The following is a 23,371-nucleotide window of genomic DNA, read 5'->3' on the forward strand; positions in this document are numbered from 1 at the left end:
TTTTTTGAGACTTGAGTCTTACTCTGTCGCCCAGGCTGGAGTGCAATGGTGTGAATGAGATCTACTTTTTACTTCCTATAAGAGATGTGATAAGGCCACTGTATGAGTTAGAAGCAGCAGTCAAATTTAGATAATAAGTAAGTGGAATGAAGATGTGATAGGTATCACCATGCTTGCATTTTAACATGCTTGCATTTTAACAGATTTCAGAGATTTCACCAATCTCTGAAACTCCCCAGGGATGTGGTATTGCTTTTGGTATCAGTTCCAGGGACTGCCACTTGGCCATTCCTATATTAACCTATGGGCCGGGGAACAAAATTGGCAATTTTACTGGTTGCTAAGAGTATTTGTTCCAATTGTATATTCAGAACTAATAAAATAACTTCAGAGTGGATCCCCATGTCTACTGGGACCACTGTGAGTTGGATCTGGGCTAAGACATCATCTATCACTTGATAGCTGCTTTGAGTCCCTCTGGAATTAGCACTGTTTAACCATCAGTTTCTAGTAATTGCTGAACCATCTGGGTATTTTCTTTTCCCCAGTACACAGTCTTGTAAATAGCCTCAGGTCTCTGTGCAGAAAGTTTGAAGGAAGATTTACAGTTCATGCTGAACCCACTTTTGTTGGAGACTGGTTGAAAGATTGTGACTCTTTCTTGTGGCTACCAAAGTTGGGTTGCTGGTTAAAATACCTAGAGTTTTTTCTAAGATATACAACCAAACAACATTTTTGCAGGTAACCCATCCATTTCAATTCTAGGCTAATTTCAATTAGCCACTGCCAAAAGTCCTGTGGCTTAAAATATTGTAATATCTACTACTTCTTTTTTGCAATAAATGCACCTACCTGTATTCGGTGTTTAATTGCTGCTATTTGGCCTGATACTCCAGGATTTCATCATCCCCATTGAAATCAGGCAGCACATCTCAATGGGGTCATCTCATAGTGTAATGTCTGGTCTGCATTGGAGAGAAACCATAGCAGGATGCATGTGCTCCTCTAAATAAGTATTTATGAATACCTTAGTGAAGGGAGTATGCTCTGGCCCTTCTCAGGGGATGTAGTGAGGTATGAATATGCAGGTTTCATATGATAAGTCCACTTCAACATTCCTAACTCCATATGCCTTTGATTGCGTTTTCTGCATTATGCTAGGGATATTCTAGCATCTCAGCCTCATTAAATGTAAGACCAAGTCTCATCAACCAATTAGGTAAATGCTTAAAGCTACTTCTAGCTTTAAAACAAACACTGAATCCAGAAAATCTCGCTCAATTCATTGTTGTATTTTATTCTCTGTGGTTTAACACCCTTAGGATCCACTTCACAAGCACTCTCCAGGTTTCTGGAAACACATATTATCAAAATGTTGCAATTATTTTATGTAGAAGCTGCCTCTTACTGAATTAGACTTTGTATTTGCCCTTCTGAAACATGTTGAGATTTGACCTTAGTTATGGATCTTGAGACAACAAGGGGCTTGAGGGTGGATTTTAAGAATGGCCATCCCTTTATAAGGCAACTGCCTCAGGCAAGGGCATTACAGAGTTTTCCAACAAGGGAAGGCTTAGGCACAAGAGGGAAAGATATTTTCCACTTGCAGTGGAGGTTCAGAGTGACTCAGGAGTTTAAGATTTTCAGCTCTGTTTGGGTACAGTCAGATGGTCTCATTCCAAGTTTTAGAGTTCCACTTCTTTGCAATCAATACCCCAACTTTCAGTGAGAAACTTGATAAGGCTGTGGATTTACCTGGTAAGGCTGTGGAATTACTTGATGTTATAATTTTGCAATTTGCAAAATTAATATTTCTGTTTGACTTCCAGCAATAAATTCTTTGTTTATTAGAAATAAGTGATACTTTTAAGGCTAAGATAGACATTCTCTCGTTCTCTAACCATGACTTGAGCTGAGAATTTAAAGACCAGAGCTTCTCATTTTCTGTCTGTAGAGGCCCAGTGCATTCATAAGGATCCATCCACATCATAGTCCATATAATAATTATTACTACCATAGTGCTCAAGTGAAGGAGCCGCAAACATCTCAATCAACTACAGGGGATAATCTGATTCATCAGGATGGCACCATGTGTCATAGATTACTACCATCCCAATTCCCATTGGTAAGGAGTTCGGTGTAGCATTTAAGCTCAAGTTCACCAAACCACTTATCCAATTCTGTCTTTGAGGAATTGTTTCCTGAGATCACTTCTGATATGAATTTCTATATCAGTCAGGATTGGTCACAAGATAGAAACCACACAATGGAGTTTAATATAAAGAATCATTAACCAAGTATACAGTTACTAACTAGGTAACTGTAAGGTAAACATATTACCCTAAGGTATCAAGGAGGTAACAAGAAGCAACTGCCACTACTAGGGCTGAGGGAACAAAGGGAAGAGATTGAACTTATTAAAACTTAGTAACCTAGAGGAGGGGTCCTGCAGAACTGAAATATGACTTCTGAAGATCACCGGCCAGCTTGTACTGGTGTCTCTGAACTCTGGAGAAACTCTCTGAACTACTTTCTTGGGAAGGAGCACTGGCTATTTGGTATGGGAGTCTATACAAGGAAACTGGTTCTGGCAAATGTTGAAAACTATAAACTGGCTTCAGTGTTCCCAGGGGAAGGAACTACCACTGCCAGGGTGAAGTAATACTCCTAGGATGATGTTCAGAGAAACAGCAAGCAGATTGGGAGCAAACAGGTAACAAATAGAAGGAATAAGTCCCTTATTCCTCCTCCAGCCTTGCAGCCTCCCAGTATCACCTCCTATTAAGAGCATAACCTGGAGCCAGCTGACAAAACCAAAATGTGGTTTGCAGAGTTCCAGCTGCAGCATCACAAAAGAGAGTAAAGGTGGATTTGGAACTGAGGGTCAGTAACTTGATAACTAGCACATATATTTTCAACCTGTCTTCAGCCAGATTAGTTTTTCAGAGAATGTCATTGTTCTGGGAGAACTTGAGTCTCCTAAAACAGTTTTCTTTGGTTTCAAAGATGGGGAGGAGCAGAAAGTAGTCTTCCTTTGCTCTGTATTGAACTGAACTGGAGAGGTTTGACGCTAAAAGCAGCTAACCCATAGTGGCCAAGCTGAGTCTGTCCCTAAGCTACATTCTTCACAAAGATACTAGGGAAAATGAATCCTTGCAATGAAAATTAGAGGAGAAAAAAGCTAGGCTTTCCTCAAAGGCTGCCCTTTTATACTTTTCTTGCTTCTCTTATAATCGTAAAATATCTCTCATTTTAAGCTGATGTCATTTTCAATTTTGATATAACATCTTTGTCAAGAGCCTGAAGGGCTGCATATAGAGGATGCTAATATAGTAAGTGAATTAAACTGCCAAATATTGTCATTGAGGAGACGTATAAAGGAATGATTGAGATAGTAAAGGTCAGAGCAATCCAACAAAACAATTCCAATCTTTAAAATACTGGAGGATGTCTCTGAGAAAAAATGAAATATGGATTAATACACCAGGATGAATTAGCAAGACAGAGGGACTGTTTGGCATAAAATACATAAATTAGGTAAATGTTTGTGATGGGAAATGTAATCTGATCACTTGTGGGTTTATGGAATATAATGCTTCCTTTTGAGTGTTTTAGAAAGATCATTATGTATGCCTTGTGATTAATAAACTATCATTCTCTCCCTTTTATGAGTCCGTTTTTCTCTGAAGCTTTTATTGTGAAATGATTCTTCTTTTTAAAACATACTCTAATTCCCCCCACCCCGGTTCATCCTTCTCCTCTTCCTCTTAATTCTTTTTAACCAAGATTTCATTCTCCAAAAATCTGCATTATCAGATGTTTGCTTGTTCCTAGAAAAATTCCCCCATTGGTCCTTAAATCTTTTCCCTATATTAAGTCATTATTTATTAAAGGAGACAGCTGCTATTGTGGAGAGATCTCCAGAAGAGGAGTCAGCTCTTGGCTTTGCTGAAGTTCTGAAAAACCCTTAAAAAGTCAGAATGTCTGGGTTTGTTTTCTTCTTTGTAAAATAAAGAAATTAAACTTCATAATTCCAAAGATTGTTTGAATTTCTAACATTGTTCTATTCTGGAGCTTTGAGGGAGTTTTTTTAGGATTAAGGACTACTGGCCTAACAAATATTGTTCACATGGAGGAAAAAAGCTTTTTAATTTAGGCAAACCCCATGGAGAAAAATGACTATTGTTTAGATAACAAGTAAGACTCTTCCAAAATAAGGAATCTTTGTGACTTTCAATATCTAATGATCCCAAGTTCTGAGATTACAGTGAACTTTTTAAATGTAGTACAGAAATTTAAAATAGGTAGAATAGTGGTGATCGGTTGTTTTAAAGTGAAAATATAGGCATGGTGGTACACTCCTATATTCCTAGTTACTGAGGAAGCTGAGGAGGAAAGATCACTTAAGCCTAGGAGTTCAAGGCTGTATTGAGCTATGATTATCCCGAAGTGAAAAGAGACAAAATGAATAAATCTAAGTTAATTTAATTATTATAGGTTTGATCTATAATAATCTAATTATTAATCGCTTAAATTAATAATCTTAATCTAATTGTTGTAGGTTTACTAACTGGAATCTCCAGAATTACAAGTCCCATATAAGAGGAGATGGAGCTACAAGTAAATGTTTCCTTGAAGTAAAATCTGAGTAATAGGGAAAGGCCAAAAGTACAAGAAATATCTCTGTCTAAATCAGTTGAAGGCTAAAGTAATGGATAGAACATTGAAATGAAAGGCCGGGAAACACTGTTTATTGTGGCAATTAGGCAGCAGCATCTGTCATTCTATTGATCTGTTGGATTGATTCCATTTATCTGGTGGGCCAGGCCAGTGTCCCCTGACTACTTCACCTCTCTCAGTGCATTATTTGGAAAAGGTAGTCTTCTATATAAAAGAAGGCCTCGTTTTCCATCAACCTGCACTCCCCTGCTAGGACCTTAGCTCCTCTGCAAGGAGAGTAGGGTTAATATATTAGGTTGGTGCAAAAGTAATTGCGGTTTTTGCCATTTGACAGTCATAGCAAAAACTGCAGTTACTTTTGCACCAACCTAATACTTAGTGTTATTTTTCCAAGAGAAATAGATATGTGTAATAAATTTTAATGACTCACTGATGTATTAATTCATTCAGCCATTCAATAAACATTTAGTAAGCATCTTCATAGACCAGGCATTATGACAAGCGCTGGTGAAGTAGCTGTGGACAAACCAGTTGTGCCCCTGGCCTTGTGGAGCTTATGGTCTCTCTCATATTAGATTTATAATCCTCACTGGTCATTCTGTCCATGTCCCTCCACTTCCCAAGCCTCCAAAAGAGTAGATTTGAGCATATTTCTGTCATTGAAGGCATTTTTTTTTCTTGGCAGATTAAAAATTATGTATTACAAATCTTAGAAGAAAAATTCACAGGGTTTTACTGGCTTTAATACCCTTTTAGTGACTGTTAAGATCACCCTATGAAATTAGGAGATTTCTTTGAGCAAAGCTGAGGAGTGTATAGGTTTGTGTCCTTTTATGTAGTGTAGCAATATGTCATCTCCTACTCTCCCCCAATGCCCTTGTTTTCTTAATAAAACTGTCTTGCATTTAAGTTTCCTTTCTATTGTTCTGTGTAAGATAGAGACCTGGGATTATGAGAGAACTACGTAATGTTACTGTATAACTCAAGGAAAAGGCCAGAGAGGAAACAATTTTTATTAATAATCCTACTGCAAATAATTATTAAAATAATATTTATTATCATATACCAGGCAGTGTGTCTTGAATTTCTAGTGAGGTACATATTCTTTCCCCGAGAATGATGCCTTCTTTATTGAGATCTGACAGAGTAATCTGCAAATTGCAAGACCTTAAGTATATTGTTGACTCACTGTTTCTTTAACGTGTTTTTTTTTCTTGATTAATACATTACAGTTCACTCTGGATCAAGCTCAAATTCTTTTCATGGATTTAAAATTATTTTTATAATTTAAGACATGTACAGCTCCTTTTGAATTTCAGTGTTTGTCAGTGTTCTGTTATAAGCCTCCCAGAAATGTGAGCATATCGTCATTTCAAAGTGGCCTCTTTCAGAGCCTTGGCTGCTGCAGAAATTTGTCTTAGGAATCATTTGAATGAATACCACTTGTTGCTAATCCTTAGCAGTCTGAAAAAAATCCTATATCATAACCCAAGGATCAGGTGGAAATATGTGTATTTTAAACATACCAAAATGTTTCATGCTCTAATTCTTTTTAAAATATCACAAAGTTTCGAATCTTATACAGTGGATAGAAAACCTCTATTTCAAAAACAGCTCTTACTATGATTAGCTATAAAACACTATATTTTATAGTGTTACAAAAGCCTCTTGAGATATCAGTTCTCTTTCGTGCTTCCATCATGTATTAGAGTGTGGCCCTTTCTAAATGTCCCAAGACAAAACTTTACGTTGGAAAAGTCTTCTATTCCTTAGTTGAGATGGTTACAGAAAGGGGTTAGGAGTCCTTTAGAAATCACATTCCAGAGTAGTATATCAGGATTCGTTTTCTCAGACCTTTGCCACAAATATACACTTCTGGTACATACCTGATTTTGAAGGTGGGCCTCTACCCTTTACTCACTCACTGAGTCAACCTTAGGACTCTTGAAAAAACACTGTGTGTGTGTCTTTGTATTATGGGAATTTTCAAGCATACCCAAAAGTAGTATGAAAATATGACCTTCCATGTGATTATATTCATCAGTTACCAACATTTTGCTACTCTTGTTTCATCTTTTTCCCCATTCTTTTTGTGGTGGTTGTTGTTAACGGTTTTTGAAGTTTTTAATCCCACATACTACATTTTTTTACTAATAAACACTTTGGTGCATTTCTTACATTTTTAATGGTAGGTAAATTTTGAGACTAAAAATTGTTATATTTACTTTATTTTTGTTTTGTGTCTGAAATTAGCGTGGTTCCCATTTTTGTTCCATGCTGAGAAGTTTAGTTTTCTTAGGTTCATTTTTGTTTCTTCTTGACTTCCTCCAAAACCTTGTTTTATTCTTGTCATAGCCAGCAGTCATTATACTGGTTCCAGTATAAAGACAGAGCTTGACAGCTACATAATTTATATGTATGGATAAGCAATTTTAAAACTTGGCTTTCATCGGCCATTTTTATTTCCTGGGAGTCAGATCACTTGTGTAAGATTTTTATTGTAGGCATAAATCACCACTGTCCTATTAGAGGCTGTATGAATTTACTAATAGGAATGGAGTGACATTTTGAGTATAGATTAGTAAAAGGAAACTGGGTTATTGGGATAGACCTAGGCAAACATGATTTAGATTTTATCAGAGTTAAGAATTATTTTACTTGATAAGAGTCTCATGGATGTTTATGCTAAGATAAATTGGCTAGCTTTGAAAAATAAATAAAAGAATGTGGGAAAATCTTGATTGTTTCTTCTTTACTTTTATTGCTTCTATACTCAAACCAGCCATAGTGATTTCTCTAAGACTCTGATTCAGTGACTAATATCTTTCCAGCGGAGCTTCCACCTCCATATACAGCCATTGCCAGTCCAGATGCCAGTGGTATTCCAGTAATAAACTGCCGTGTGTGCCAATCACTAATCAATTTGGATGGCAAGCTTCACCAGCATGTGGTTAAGTGCACAGTTTGTAATGAAGCTACGGTAAGTGGAGATTTCCATTAGTAAAAATATAAATTGTTATTTGACATTTTGTTCCTAAAGGAAGTACTTCAATAATGTTACTTAAAAGTATATGTGGGCGCCTGTAATCCCAGCTACTCGGGAGGCTGAGGCAGGAGAATGGCGTGAACCCGGGAGGAGGAGCTTGCAGTGAGCTGAGATCCGGCCACTGCACTCCAGCCTGGGAGACAGAGCGAGACTCCGTCTCAAAAAAAAAAAAAAAAAAAAAAAAGTATATGTGGGCTGGATACAAATATGGTAATCTTTTTTCCTGACTTTTCTTCTGTCTGTCTTTCATCATAGGATACCTCCCTGTGTTTAAAGCTAACCCCATTAAGAGAATTTCATGGTGAATTTAAATATTATGCCTTTTGGCTTTTTACTCTCAAAAGCCAGACTGAGCATGGCAGTTATGTATAAATACCTTCAATATCTATCCACATCACAACTAAATTCATTCTAGTTTTCACTAAAATGAAAATATTGTGTACTAAACCTCATTACAGTCATAAATTTTATCCTATTTATGTGGAAAATTATTTAAAGTTATTTTATGTCTGTAGGATGTCACTATTGCTTTTCTGGGCTTTTGTGATTATGCATGTTATTAGCATCTGTGCCAAAGTGTTTACAAATAGTTTGACATTTTATTCAATTTAGTTAATAGTAATTTAGGAATGTTTAAAATATTGAATAACACCTTTCCTTTTTTTAAAATTGAGCTTTGGGGAGCAACTAAATTTTCAGCAATATTTTTATAGTTTCAAGTAACAAACTGGTAAAGCATACACTGGTTTAAATGAAATATATTTATTTAATAGTTAGGCTTTATATATTAAATTTTGATCTCTTAAAATCTGCAATTAAGTATTAATTTTATCTTTGACGTTTTAATTTTTTCTCTTTAGAAAATTCTAAAAAAAAAGTCAGCCAGGGATTATTGTGTCTTGAAGAACTGCAAAACATGAATACTTGACTTTATATGTCTTATAGAAAAATCATAAAATAAAACCTTAAGTCACAAAAGCAATTGTATTTAATTAGTTTTAATGAAATCCTTTCCTTTTTAAACACAAACAAACTTTGACAATCTGTACTTTGGTTCATTGCTGTGTTTGCATTTTCTTCCCTTATCCAGCCAATCAAAAACCCGCCAACAGGGAAGAAATATGTTAGATGCCCTTGTAATTGTCTTCTCATTTGTAAGGATACATCTCGGCGAATAGGATGCCCGAGACCCAACTGGTAAGAGATAAAGATTCATTCATTCATTCATTCATTTGTTCATTCAACAAGTATTTACTAAAGGTTCTTCATGTGCCAGGCTTTGTTCTAGAAAGAGCGTTTGTTTTCAAAGTCATTCCAGAATCTAGATTTTTTTTGTTGTTGTTAAAGGAATGATAATCTTAGTTTGAACTTAGTCATAGATATTTGTGGGATATAATATTCTTAGATGAGCAATGAATGTTTTATTTGTGTTGTGTAAGTACTTAATGCACTGTAATAAATCAATGACTCATTAAACTTATTTAAAAATAATGAGGTCAGGCCAGTGGTTCATGCCTGTATTCCTGGCAGTTTGGAAAGCTGCGGTGGGAGGATCACCTGAAGCTGGTCGTTTGAGACCAACCTCAACAACATAATGAGACCCCATCTCTACAAAAAAGTAGCCATGTGTGACAGCATGCACCTATATTCCCAGTTATTTGGGAGACTGAGGCAGTAGTATCACTTGGGCCTAGGGATTAAAGCCTGCAGTGAGCTATGATTGTGCCTCTGCACTCCAGCCTGGGCAACAGAGTGAGACCCCATCTGTCTCTCTCTCTCTTTTTTTTTCTTTTTTGACATAGTGTCTCAACGGGAAGAATCTCAAAGAGTTGACTCACTGTGACCTCTACCTTCTGCACTATAGCCTTCCCACTATAGCCTCCTTCTGAGTAGCAGGGACTACAGGCACACACCACCACTCCCAGCTAATTTTTTGTATCTTTTTTGTAGAGACAGGATTGGACCATGTTGCCCGGGCTGTTCTTGAACTCCTGGGTTCAAGTGATCCCAAAGTGCTGGGATTACAGGCATGAGCCACCATGCCTGTCCCATCTCTTAAAAAAAAATAATCAGTTAGTTTACTTTTGATATAATTAATCTTCACCTGCAAGTGTTTTAGTTATTTTTGTGTATCTCACTGTATGTTATACTAATCTCTGCTGAATGTATATGTGCAATAAATTCTGGAATTATTCACCCATGCCCAGTACCATTATGGATGTACCCAGATACAAGTATATAAAGGCCTTACTTGTGTTTTTTTTTTCTGTGATCTCTCTGGCTTTTTGACCATTACATGAATCATGTACAGCCCTATCCAATGATAGACTAGAGAATAGAAATGAAAGGAGGATCCTGTTTGCTTTTTTTCATCTCTGATTAAATAGGCATCAAGGAATATCACACTGCTCAGAGAAATTTGGTTGTAACCTAGCCCTTCGGTGCCTTCATGGCACACAGATTTTTGTTGATGTAGAATATTTTTAACTTAGTCTTCTACCAGACTCAAGTTGGCTTCCTAGATAGGGAAGGGTAACAACTGTTTTCTGATTTGAACTTATAAAAACTTGGAAATGGCAGTTAAATGGTTGCCATTGATTAGGACCAATGCTATAATATATTGTTTCTGTCCCGAGTACAGAAAGACTCATATTTTGCTTTTGAAAAACTGACTATTGCTACTCTCTGTAGTTTTGCCTCCAGCTTGACATTTAATTCACTTAATTTATAAAACAAGTATAACACATTTCATATTTCTGGCCTTATGTTGCAGGTTTTGCTCTCAATCCATTTGTGGGATAGTGAAGTTGTTTCCTTTCTCTTTTCATAGTAGACGGATAATTAACCTTGGCCCAGTAATGCTTATTTCTGAAGAACAACCAGCTCAACCTGCGTTGCCAATCCAACCAGAAGGTACAAGGGTCGTGTGTGGGCACTGTGGAAACACATTCCTGGTAAGTCACTGGACATGTGTTATTAATCTGTAAATATAGATCATGATCTTACAGATTAGACCACTGGTCATAGTCTTACAGTTTTGTCCAAATGCAAATTAATCAAAATATTAAAATAGAGCCTTATTTAGGCAGACAATCAGAAGTGCAGCTAGGATATAGAGCATCTTCTGTGAACTAGATAAAAGGTACGTCCTCTGATAGGTCCAGTTGCAAAAAGGATCCTCTCTATGTAAGCCAATGAGAAATCGTGCCCAGGCTTAGTTCCATGAGCATCGGCTTGGTAAGCAGCCGAGTCTTAGCTCTGCTCTCACCTGCTCAGCAGAGGTCAAAGTACACAGTCTCATGCAGTAGATTTGCTTCATGGCTTCTAGATTCAGGAAAAATTGAATCATAGTTTATCAAAAATTTTCTGACTTTTGTAAATTATTTTTGGAGCAAAGGGAATTAACACTGTTACCCATAATTAGGTAAAACCATTAGATAAAGAATAAGAAAGTGTAAGTAATTTGATATGAGCGAAAGTTATAGAAGTTCTGTTTTACTACTTCTAACTTAAACTTAGTTTGATTTTTTTAAAGTTAAATTCATAATTAACTTACCCTGTCAGGAAGGATAAGGACAGGTTTTCTTTTATTGTTCAGCCCATATAGGAGACAAAAGATTTTCTTTAGAACTTGAATATGAAAAATATTTATCGGAGTTTACACATGGGAGTCTATAAACAAAAACTCTTGTCACTAAGACTTGAATGGGCTTAAGAAAATATAAGTGATTTGCTTTTTATTTGTAATTTTACTTTTATTAAAGAACTTTATGTATATAGTTCTAAATGTCAAAGGGGACTGCAATCTTCTCATTTAGCTGACCCCCAGTTACCGTTCCTAAAATGCTTTCAACTCTTTTAGCTGCTTTATTGATAGTCACTTCTGTGTGTTTATTTTTAAATTTTTATTTATTTATTTATTTATTTATTGAGATGAAGTCTCACTTTGTTGCCCAGGCTGGAGTACTGTGGTGTGATCTCAGCTCACTGCAACTCTTGCCTCCCGGGTTCAAGTGATTCTCCTGCCACAGCCTCCCAAGTAGCTGGGACTACAGGTGCACACCACCACACCTGGCTACTTTTTGTATTTATAGTAAAGATGGGGTTACACAAGGTTGGCCAGACTTCTATGTGTTTAAATTGCTTGCTTATCCTTTTTCTATTTGATTAAGCAATTTTAGACATTACCCACTAACTAGTAAACTGTAAGATGAGAACTTAGCACTCATACTGCCCTCCCACTCATATTCCTTTCCTTGCTTTCATACTCCCAAATTGCAACATTTTGTTTAATTAATACTTAGTGCTTACAATTTTTATGATTAGGTAATTTATGTTCACAGCTGAACCAAGCAATATGGTACATTTTTCTTGTGTTTGGATTTTAACATTTTCTTGGACTTATAAATAATTGCCCCCTCCTTTGGATTTAATTTTCTATATGTAAATCATTCTTCTCATATTCTTGTATAGAACTATAAAATGCCTATTACTATAACTAAATGCATCAAGGAATCTATTATTTAGGCTTCCTGCTACATAGTTGTCTTCCTTCCCTTCACCATCATCAGGAAAATTCCTTTTACCTCCTTCCTGTGTTGGATCCCATGCCATCCTCACAGTTCTTGGTTTATTCCTTCATTTTCGTGGAGCACATCTACTCTGCTTTCTGAGACAAGATGCAGGGAAATATATTTGAACTCTTTTTATCTTAAGTAGTTTTTAATGTGATCTTACATTCACTTTATAATTTGTATAGATATGCAATTCTAGGTTGCCAGTTGTCACCTTTCAGAAACTTAAAGTCTTTGTTCCATTGTTAAATGAGAAGATCAACTGCTATTGTGATACCTGATCCTTTTGATATGACATGTTTTTTCTTCTTTTTCTTTTTCCTCTTTCATTTTCTTCAGTGTTCTGAAATTTCTTGAGGCTGTGTCTTAGTGAGGGTCTTTTTGAACTCATCATTTGGATATTCAGTGGGCCCTGTTATTGTCCATTCCATTTTTTTGTTTTTAATTTTGTTTTTTAAATATTATTTAGCGGGAAACTTCTTCATTATATCTCCTCATCTTAATTTAAAATTTTAATTTCAGATGATCTAACTTAATTTTTAATTTCTAGGAGCCTTTGTTTGTTCTCTGATTTTTTAATAGCGTTCGTTTTTCATGACATCTTTGCAAAAAGTGAAGTAGAGGTTCCTCTTCAAAGACTGTCCTCCCTGTCTAATTAGGAGTAAATAGTAACTTTTCTTAAAAGCAAAATTTATTCAAAGACCTCTGCTAACATTCTTAAATATCTGCTAGCCGTAATAAAGAAATCAATGTACTTTATGTTCTTAGCTCCTATAATGTAGCCTAAATATTTGCGCTGGCATGATTATACTGGTCCAAGCAAGCATTAGGTCATAGCCTGTTCCTCTTTTTATTTGAAGGTGTTTTTATCTTTCTCAGAATTCCACAAGTTACTTCCTCCTTCCTTTGTTCTCCTCTGCCTTTGCCTATTTTAAAAAGTTCTAAGTTGCCAGCCAATCAAGATAAATACAGAATGTGAAGTCCCGTTCCAGCCAATGGAAACCAGACACAGCAGTAAGGTAGACGCGTCAGGTTATAAATGACCCTGACTTCTTTGTTCAGTGTACTCTTGTGGCAAAACTGCTGGCAAGTGTACCCTTTCTGCAGAAAGTATAAAAGTGGCCTTGCTGAGAAAATTAAATTTATGTTTAAGTGCTATTTCTTTGTGGTACCAAAGAACAAGCATTTCAAACATCTTTCTGAAGCTATTAATTATATTTTTTCTGAGGTATTGTTCTTCTTCATGCCTTATCTCTGTTTTCTCACTACTTTCTCTATTGGTTTTTCTTTTGATAGAAGTTTTAGGCAGAAGTTTATATGAGAGCAAGTCACTGATTGGAGTTTCTATGTATGCAGGCAGGGGATAGGTGAAAACTTTCTCCTTCTCCTCCTCTCTCTCCTTCTCCCCCTCCTTCCACTCCCCCTTATCTTCTTCCTCCTCCTCCTCCTCCTCCTCCTCCTCTTACTTTGTAAAGCTGTCAGCTATTAGTATCAATTGGTCTTTTTTTCTTTAGGGCAGATTTCTCTGGGGAAGGATCCTCTAATCTCTTGCAGGAGATAGGCCTGAGAGACAGCCTTTTAGGAGCTAAGAGAGGTAATAGGGGTGAAGCTCTTACCCACTTTTCAGACAGTAGACATTAATTGAATTTTAGAGTGACTTTCTGTTCTTGCCTTCTTCTGTGCCCGGTGTTCCTGGTCCACAAGCTCTGTAGTACAATTTCTCTACAGAATAAATCATTCTTCTCTTAATGTATTGGGGAAGGGTGATTTTCTGGTTTTGTGGGAATTTACAATCAATACTTCTGTGTTTTTTCCAGCTTTATTGGTTTATATTTGACAAACAGAAATTGTATATTTGAGGTGTACAGCCTAATGTTTTGATATACATCTATATTGTGAAATGATTACCACAATCAAGTTAATTAGCATTTTGATTACCGTGTGTGTGTATGTGTGTGTGTGTGTGTGTGTGTGTCTTTGTGGTAAAAACACTAAAGATCTACCTTCTTAGTAAATTTCAAGTATATAATACAATATTGTTAACTATAGTCACTATACTGTACATCAGATCTTCAGAAATTATTCAGCCTGCCTAACTGAGACTTTGTACTCTTTGACTAAAATCTCCCCATTCCTTACCCACCTCAGTGCCTGGCAACCACCATTCTACTCTCTGCTTCTATGAATTAAACTATTTTACATTCCACATATAGGCATGATCATGCAATGTTTGTCTTCCTTGTCAAGCTTATCTCACTTAGCATAGTATCTTCCAGGTTAATATATGTTGTTACAAATGGCAAAATTTCCTTCTTTTTAACACTAAATAATATTTCGTTGTATGCATATACCACAAGTTCTTTATCCATTCATGGAGATTTGGTTGTTTCCATATCTTGATTTTTATGAATAATGCTGCAATGAACTTGGGATTGTGATACTCCTACTTTATTCTTACCCCAACCTCTACCTTTAAAAGTATAGGTCAGCAATAGCTGACCTACTCTGGGTCTTTCAGTGTGAAGCAGCCTGCTGTCATTGACTTATCCCTCTGTAGGTAGTTAAGTTTCAACATCCTTTTCAGTAAGTGAGTTGCGAAGGCCATCTGCTTTCCATTGTCCAAAAATTTGAAGTCATATTCCATCTTTTTTTATCCTTATGGTATTATACATTTTAAAATTCATTTACTATTATTTTAGTCAGGTTTGAAAAAAAGTGGAAATGCATGCATTTATTCAATTTACTATATTTAACCAGAATTGCTAAGATTTTTCTGATTTAGTAGGGTAAGTCTCCTATGTTACATTTATATATTATTGATTAAATCCATGACTAAGTACATAAATTAGAAAATATACTTGGTGGGGCTAGGTAACAACTTTCTTTTTAAAAAATCACTATAGGCTGGGCATGGTGGCTCATGCCTGATATTCCAGTGCTTTGAGAGACCAACATGGGAGGCTTGCTTGAGACCAGGAGTTTGAGACTAGCCTGGGCAGCACAGAGAGACCCCACCTCTGCAAAAAAATTTAAAAATTAGCCAGGGGTAGTGGCATGCACCTATAGTCCTAGCTACTCAGGAGATTGAGGTGGGAGGATTACCTGAGCCCAGGAATTGGAGGTTGCAGCAAGCTATGTTCATACCACTGCATTCCAGCCTGGGTGATAGAATGAGACCCTCTCTCTAAAATAAATAAATAAAAATCAGTATATACTGATTTAATATAAGCTAACACACTCTATAGTTACCAATAGATATTAAATGAATTAACTACATTAAATATATAAAGCATATTTGTTATTTTCTTTTTCATATGTGAACAAACTTTTGAAAGTTTGTTTACCAGAAAGTAACACTTTTAAAATCTTCAATATAGATTTGTTTCAACCTACTTCTGGAGATCTCCCTTCCACAGCTACCTTGCATTCTTTCCTGTTATGTTTTATATTCCAAATATTTGCCATGGATAATCCTTGTAGCCACGTTACAAAAGGAATGATTTTATTTATTCAATTATATATATTGAGTGTGTACCAGGCACTGAGCTAGGTGCTAGGGAAACAGTGGTGAACAGGAAGCATGGTCTCTGCTTTCATGAAATTTTCTAACCTGATAGGAGACGAATGGATAGCAAAGACACAAGCCTGAAAAAGCACAAGACTAGAATTTCGGCTTTTATTTTTCAGGAAAGTGATGATGATAGTCAAGAATAGAATAAAGAATTTGACAGAGAATTGACTGTATTAATAGGGTAGAAAAGGGAATGAGGAAAAAAGAACAATAAAAAAGACAATTGTTATAAAGGTTTATATTTAATTTTTAGAATCATCTGGTAATGAATTCTAGAGAATGATCTAAATTGAGAGTTTAGATAGATATATATGTGCCATGGTTTTTATTATTTTAAAAAGTAATTTGTACATTTAGATATTTTTCCCTAAGAAGAAAATTACTAAAGTAATATGCAAGCCAGAGACTGACTTCTAAAGCTGGCTCTTTCAGGGACTAACTTCTAAAGCTGGCTCTTCCTTACTTAACATTCAGTGCAGGCAAGTGAATCATATTATCATATTAGCAGAGTAATTATGATTTGAAACTTTAATTCTTTAGTAAGAAAAGATGTTTTGGATTAAAATATAGTATTTAAAGATGATTTCAAAATTTTCTAGAAAATAAAGTTTTTGATGATTAGGGGAACACTGTACACACCTATAGGAGACGTATTGGTTACTTTTGAGAGTTTTGGATTAATGAGGGATGCTCAGTGTTATGAAGAATACACTGACTACAAAGTTCTTGGAGCCTTATCCTTATTATTATGCTGATCTTGAATAATCTTATATTCTTCATAATATGTTATTTGCCCTTCACACTGTTAATTATTAGGTTAATTCATTTACTCATTTCCTACTTTGTTTTAGACTTAGCTTGCAAGGTTCAAAGCAATTGAGATAAGTTACAAAGATACATTAAATTCAATATGATTGAAAATAAAATGTGAAAAAAATCAGGAAAAATAATAAGTAGGGCAGAAAAAAAATACCTGAAGTCATGCATAATATAAGTATGCTAATATTTAGTCTAATACAGTTGATAAAATTAGGCTGAATCTTAGCTGAGTTTTCTAGAGTCAAAGAAAAGAAGAAAATATGACCTGTGACAAAATATTCAAGATATTTTATTGAAAAGATCACATAGGAAATACTTTTCCTGAAATAATGAGCTCCCTCTCTCCTGCAAGAGAATTCTCTCAAGGATTAAGATAAAAGAACTATTGTATGTGACAAGGCTTTTATTATTTTTAAAAAATGTATACTTAAAAATAATTTAATTTTGATATTTTACCCCCGGAAAAAAACACAATTGCTAAAGTAATATACAATCTGGAGAATAGCTTCTCTATATTCTCACAGCTTCCTTCTGTTTATAATAACATCTTTTAATATACCAGTGTTATAATGCTGAAGTTAAATTTTCCAGGAATTCACAATATTTACACTATTCGTATCACAGCCTATCTGGGACCACAGATAAATTTAGAAAAGCTAGATTTGTGTCTTTCAAAGTGTATTCAATGGCAAATTCATTTTATAGGTTAGTACCAGGTGTTTGTGAGTAAAGAGTTCCATATTCATTGGGAATTGCTAGGATTAAAAAAATTAAACAGAATTTAAAATAGGATATTCTTTAGCAGTTTTAGCATATACCATTGTATATATTTAAGAGGGAGTTTTTATATTATATGTCCAAACATTTTTTACCCTCCAAACCATTTTGAGATCATCTCGCCTGCGTGGTGATTTGAAGGGCATTGTTTGAAAAATAATTTCCCAGAAGAATGAATTGACTTATAAAGCTTTTAGCTAGTTCTCCATGAATGCAAAGAAGTTTCTTAATACAGCTGAACAGCAGAGTTCACTATTACTTTTCTGTAGGGCCCATGGTCTCTGTTGCTGATGAAAGGCGTATCCAGGTACTTTGTCAATCAACATTGACTGAGGGTTGTTGTTCTTTAATAAAAGAGAACACAAGTTGGTTCAAAGTTTACCCTGAAGTGGGCCAATTTAGTACCTTCAGGCAGGATCAGACTTTTTTCATTTGTATCTAGGGACAAATGGGTGCCATAGCATGGGGGGATAACAGTTTTAACTTGAACATATTTCAAAGTGTTACCAGTTGCCTATTGTATCTATGTATCTGTGTGTGTATGTATGTATGTATCTATCTATCTATCTGTCTGTCTGTCTATCTATCTATCTATCTATCTATCTATCTATCTGGGTAAGATACTATAAAATTAAATTAGTAGTTTTAAGCAATATAGCTTTTTTTTTTTTTTTAACAAATCTTCTAAGATTAGTTCCAAAATATATCTTGGGGAAACTCAATTTATCCATTACATGTTATAGAATAGTTAGAAATAAGTCAAATATTAGAAGATCTCTACTAAAAATGATTGGGTTTTAGAGAAGTTGCTTTTAATCTTGCTGATATAATTAAGATTTTTTTTTTTGGTCTAATGGGACTTAAGGTCTGGCAATAAAATTTTAAGAATCCAGAGGCCAGATTTTAGATGAGAGAACAGTACTAAGTCAACTTCTTTTCCAAAGCATAAGAATTGGTGTTCATTTGGATAAATTATAAGAAAATTATTCTAATAATAGATGCTTTTTGTTATTAGTCTGCGCCATTTAAGTGAGTACTTGCAGATAACAGCAAAACCAGATGTGATAGGTTGCTGGCAATGTAATACATTAATTACAGAATAAAGTCCCCACTGTTGTCAGTTAGCATTGATTTTTTCATGTATAATTTGTGTTAAAATGAAGAACACTATAAAATGGTAACAGTGGACTAAACAGTCTCCTTAGGGGTCATCTGAAATACTGAAATTCCTATGTTAGTCTGTTAGCCTTAAGTCTTGGATTTTGAGTTACTCTTGACTCAAAGGTTTCATAATTGCCTTCTCAAACCAGTTTGCTTCTTTTAACTATGAAAAACTTAAATTTGTTATTTATAAAGAACATTTGAAATGACATCACAAGTTCAATAACTATCCTAAGCCTATTACAGAAACATAAAAAAGCACTTAATAGTTCTATATTCTTCCACTGCTTAATGTTCTGTACCAATTTCTGTAGAAATCTATATTAGTATCTGTTTAGCACATTAACTCAAGAATTTTTACTTTAAGAGCAGTTTTAAAATAAATCAACTTGTTACAAATTGATATTATAAGTAATTCTGTCATTATAAGTAATGTTGAAAAATAAGTGCCCTTGGTTTGACATTTGCAGATGTTTAAAAATAATCATTTTGTAAAGAGAGTGAACATTCATGTGAAGTTTTATTTCTCTTTAATTTATCTTGGGACTATATGTTCCCGTTGTGACTAAAAGAGATCATAACAAGGTTAACTAAATTTCATGATATTTGAAATAAAAATGAAGAGAAAAGAGTTTAGGAAACCCAAATTTATATGTTCTTTTCTTTAATCATAAAAGAAAAAAGTATGCATCAGATATTTTCTAAAAGATATCTTCTATTATGTGGAAAATGTTTGAATATCCACAAGTTATTGAAACCCCTCTATCTAGAATTTGAGCCTTCTATAAAGAAAAATTGATGGCCTAGATTCCCAAATGAAACTTAATTTTAATAAAATAAGTTGTTTTGATGATAAACTGCCAAAGTACTTAAAGAAAATTTCCCAAAACTATCAAAGAAATACACCCTTTATAAGGAAGTATATAGAAAAGCAAACAAGATAGAAGAAGATTGTTAGAAAGTCATTGAACAAAATGTATTTCATGGGATAAAGATTTACTTTTAATTTATATTGCATATTCTTTCAAAGACTATCTATACCCAGTAAGTCATTTCAAGTATCTGAATAACATTCATGTGAGGAAGGTAGCACATTTATTACTTACACTTACAGGAAGAAAATTGTACTAAGCAGTATGTTTTTGTTATATTGTATAGGCAATGACAGAACAGAAAACAGTTCCCGACTTCAGTACTAGCTATATCTAATTCATTTAGTTTATGTACTTAGTGAGTTTCTCACATAAGTAGAATAGTTTAATTTTAGTAGTGAATCTAAATATTTAAGTATTTAAAAGGCCAGCCCTGAAGACTTAAATAAAAATAACTTTGATGGTATATGAAATATGTTTTTATTCCCTGGAAGTGAACTGAGACTTACTGAACAAGATGACCCCAATTATGATATTACATTCAGTATTCATGTAAAGCAAACCTAGATTACGTCAAAGCGTTGGAAAAGTCATGGGAACTATTTCAGAGGAGGATCCCAAACTGTATTTTAAGAGAGGGAGAGAAGTGTTGGAGGGAAAAGCTCATGTAACCATGAGAAGGTGATTGCTTCTGTTGTGATCCCTGATGACATTTAAAGGAAAAGAAATGTCTTATCAGATTGGATAGTTTTCAGTTGTTTTTCTTTTCAATTCCTCTCTTTATTTATTTTACAGTGGATGGAACTGAGGTTCAACACTCTGGCAAAATGCCCACACTGCAAAAAAATGTAAGTTCCCTACCATTGGAAATACTATTGAGAAATACTTAAGATGAATTTGAAGAGTTCAGAATTTTCATTTAAGTAGATTTTGATTTTAAGACATGCTGTGAAGTGAATGCATGCCAATATATTTATGCTTTTTAAGACTAAAAACAAGACATCCTAAAAGAAATATATCCCATTTTGAAATTAAAATGATTAGGCTTGATTATCATCCCCTAAAGGAAAATCAGTTTCTATTATAAGAAGTGAAATTGCTAAAATTATCAGTAACCTGGTTAGGAGATTATAATCTATTACAAATAATCCAACATTTACATTAATCAAATGGGCTGTAATCTAGGAGAAAACTCAAATTGTTCTGGACTTCATAATTAGGTGATTGTTGGCCTTTTTAATCTCCTGACTAATAAGATTATTACTGATGGCAACGTTTATATAATTATTTGTCTATCTTAACAATTTAGCCTATTTCTCTCTATTCCTAAATGATGTACCTGAATATAAAATGAAAAATAATAGAAGATATTTTGATTAAACACATTTTATGGCATCGGTGTTGGGGGGTCCCAAGACTACACCAAGGTTCCTTGGTTTTCTACAGGGACTTATGTAAATTAATATAGAGTTGTACTCACAGATATGATTTATTATAGCAAAAGTATGCAAAGCAGAATCAGCAAAGGGAAAAGGCAGATGGAGCAAAGTCTGGAGGAAACTAGGGACAAGATTCCAAGAGGCCCCTCCCAATGAAGTATCCCAGCAGTGAATTATTACCATGCATGTATCATGTTGTCTACCAGGAGGCTCATTAGAGGCTTAGTACCCAATGTTTCTACTGGCGCTGGTTACACAGGCACCTCCTACCTAGCACACACCAAAATTCCAAATTCCTGTTTGAACGGAATTTATGTTTAGCATAAACCATACTGTTTACTCAAACAATTTATACATAATAAGCCACTCTTACCAGTTACAGAATGATGGGAATTTTCCCCAAATCTAAATTTCTAGATGCCAGCTAAGGGCCAACCTTACAAGCAGGGCTTTCTAAGGTTAGCAGTCTCAGGCCTGCTGTTAACTCTTTTCTGCACAGCATCTATTTTGATAATAATATTACAATTTAAAAAATTATTGTTATCCTCTTATATATGTGAATTATAACTTAAGCACAGTAAATTAAACTGGAATGCTTAGACAATTCAATTTTTATTATTGAAAATAAGAGGTTTGAAATAATATTCATTTTTTAATTTGTGTGATCCTTAGTATGATATAAATACCTTATCTACATTGAGAGTTGAGAAATCCCAAGAATGGTTTATAGGAGAAGGTAATTAAAAAGTATTTGAAAAGTAGAATATGTAGCAAAATATCTCTATCTCTGCTAGATCTGATTTCAACTAAATATAGCTCTGTAAGAATAACTTCTTCACAGCATGTTTTAGCTTATAAAAAAAGTTTCTTTTCTATTTGTGAAATTAATCATTCTAATTCCTTACTGAATCCAATAGAAGTCTGTACATGGAGAAGCAAAGTGGATAAACCCTTAATACGTGCACAAAATAATATATGTGTACTTGAGGGACACATCCATACTCCCCCCTCCAAAGTATGTGAATATGCATATGGATGATACATATTTCTGGGTATTATCTGTATTTTCATAAAAATGTACAAAATTAAATTGCAAATATATTCACAAAGAACATTAAAATGGAAATAAAGATCTTATGGAAAAGAAAAGGCAGAGACTTTTTTTTTGTTGTTGAGACAGAGTCTAGCTCTGTTGCCCAGTGGCACAATCTCAGCTCACTGCAACCTCCACCTCCCGGATTCAAGCAATTCTCCTGCCTCAGCCTCCCAAGTAACTGGGACTACAGGCACCTGCCGCCGTGCCTGGCTAATTTTTGTATTAGTAGAGGCAGGGTTTCACCATTTTGGCCAGGCTGGTCTCGAACCCCTGACCTCGGGTGATTCACCCGTCTCGGCCTCCCAAAGTGCTGAGAATACAGACATGAGCTACTGCGCCTGGCCTGGCAGAGACCTCTGTGGTTGGCTGACTGTGTGCTAAGCAGAGTGATATTGCTTTATATATACATATATACTAGCTGTAATCTTTACAACAATCCTGTAATACAGGGATTATTTTTGTAATTTTACAAATCAGCAACTCTTAAGAGAGGTTAAGGATTTTACTCAAGGGACTTTCTTGGTTAATTATTTTCATACAATGGCAATATTTTTACTGATAAAGAAGTATTGAATGTCTGAATACTCTGTGATTTGTTAAAATATCACAAGACAGTGTATTAATATAAAGAAGAATTTGTATCAACTACTTAGGGAACAACTTACATAGAAATTCACATGGAATAAATCAGCTTAAACATTCTAAGAGGAAGGTCTGTAGAATCAGAGTCACATGCTAAACATGGGAGGATTCGGAGCATTCATTACTTATTTGAGTGCAAATACTGTTATCACATGAACACTCCTAGCTGGTATCTAGATTTCTTTTCTTTTTGAATGTTCTCCTTCATAACAAAATGATGGGTCATCTGTTGGAGTAAGATTCTGAGACAGAATTTTATTTCTTTAAACATAAATATCCTAAAATTAGTTTTAAGTTACAGAAGTTGGTAAATTTATTACTATGAAGCAAGTGTGTTGTGTGCTTTTATCTCACAAAATGTGTGGGGAAAGCTTCCCCTAGAGCCTAAGAGCGAGGGGCATTTTCTCTTATTGCTATTTCTTACTCAAATGGTAGCTGGTACTATGGTAGCTACAGGTGATGTTGTTCTTTTAATTAGGTGGCTTGTGGCCACTGCCAGACTGAAGGTGTACTTGTAGCATTTTGAAATACAGTTTGGACTATGTTTCCATGTAAATGTTATAATGGACATATGACTAGTAGAGACATTGATTTAATCAGTGATAATTATCATTGAATATCATTTCTTTTACATCACTGATGTACTCTTTTGTGAATCACCTCCTGCCGTTTTAAACAATAGTGGACTTATTCT

At 34.8% G+C, this 23,371-nt stretch overlaps 1 protein-coding gene across 2 annotated transcripts in view; it reads left to right on the top strand.

The window, feature by feature from the left end:
- Positions 1-23,371, top strand: part of TMEM55A (transmembrane protein 55A) — a 48,384-nt gene that overhangs the window by 12,617 nt on the left and 12,396 nt on the right. Inside the window, exons 2-5 of one of the 2 annotated variants that reach the window (XM_011937066.1) lie at positions 7,512-7,660; positions 8,817-8,923; positions 10,557-10,680; positions 20,296-20,348. In XM_011937066.1, coding sequence (XP_011792456.1) covers positions 7,512-7,660; positions 8,817-8,923; positions 10,557-10,680; positions 20,296-20,348 — 433 coding nt within the window. Of the gene's footprint in view, positions 1-7,493; positions 7,661-8,816; positions 8,924-10,556; positions 10,681-20,295; positions 20,349-23,371 lie in introns of both variants that reach the window. The other variant, XM_011937065.1, reaches the window with a different exon arrangement.

This window comes from Colobus angolensis, unplaced genomic scaffold (genome assembly GCF_000951035.1).
Source record: "Colobus angolensis palliatus isolate OR3802 unplaced genomic scaffold, Cang.pa_1.0 Scaffold16, whole genome shotgun sequence".
In the NCBI taxonomy this organism is placed as follows: Eukaryota; Metazoa; Chordata; class Mammalia; order Primates; family Cercopithecidae; genus Colobus; species Colobus angolensis.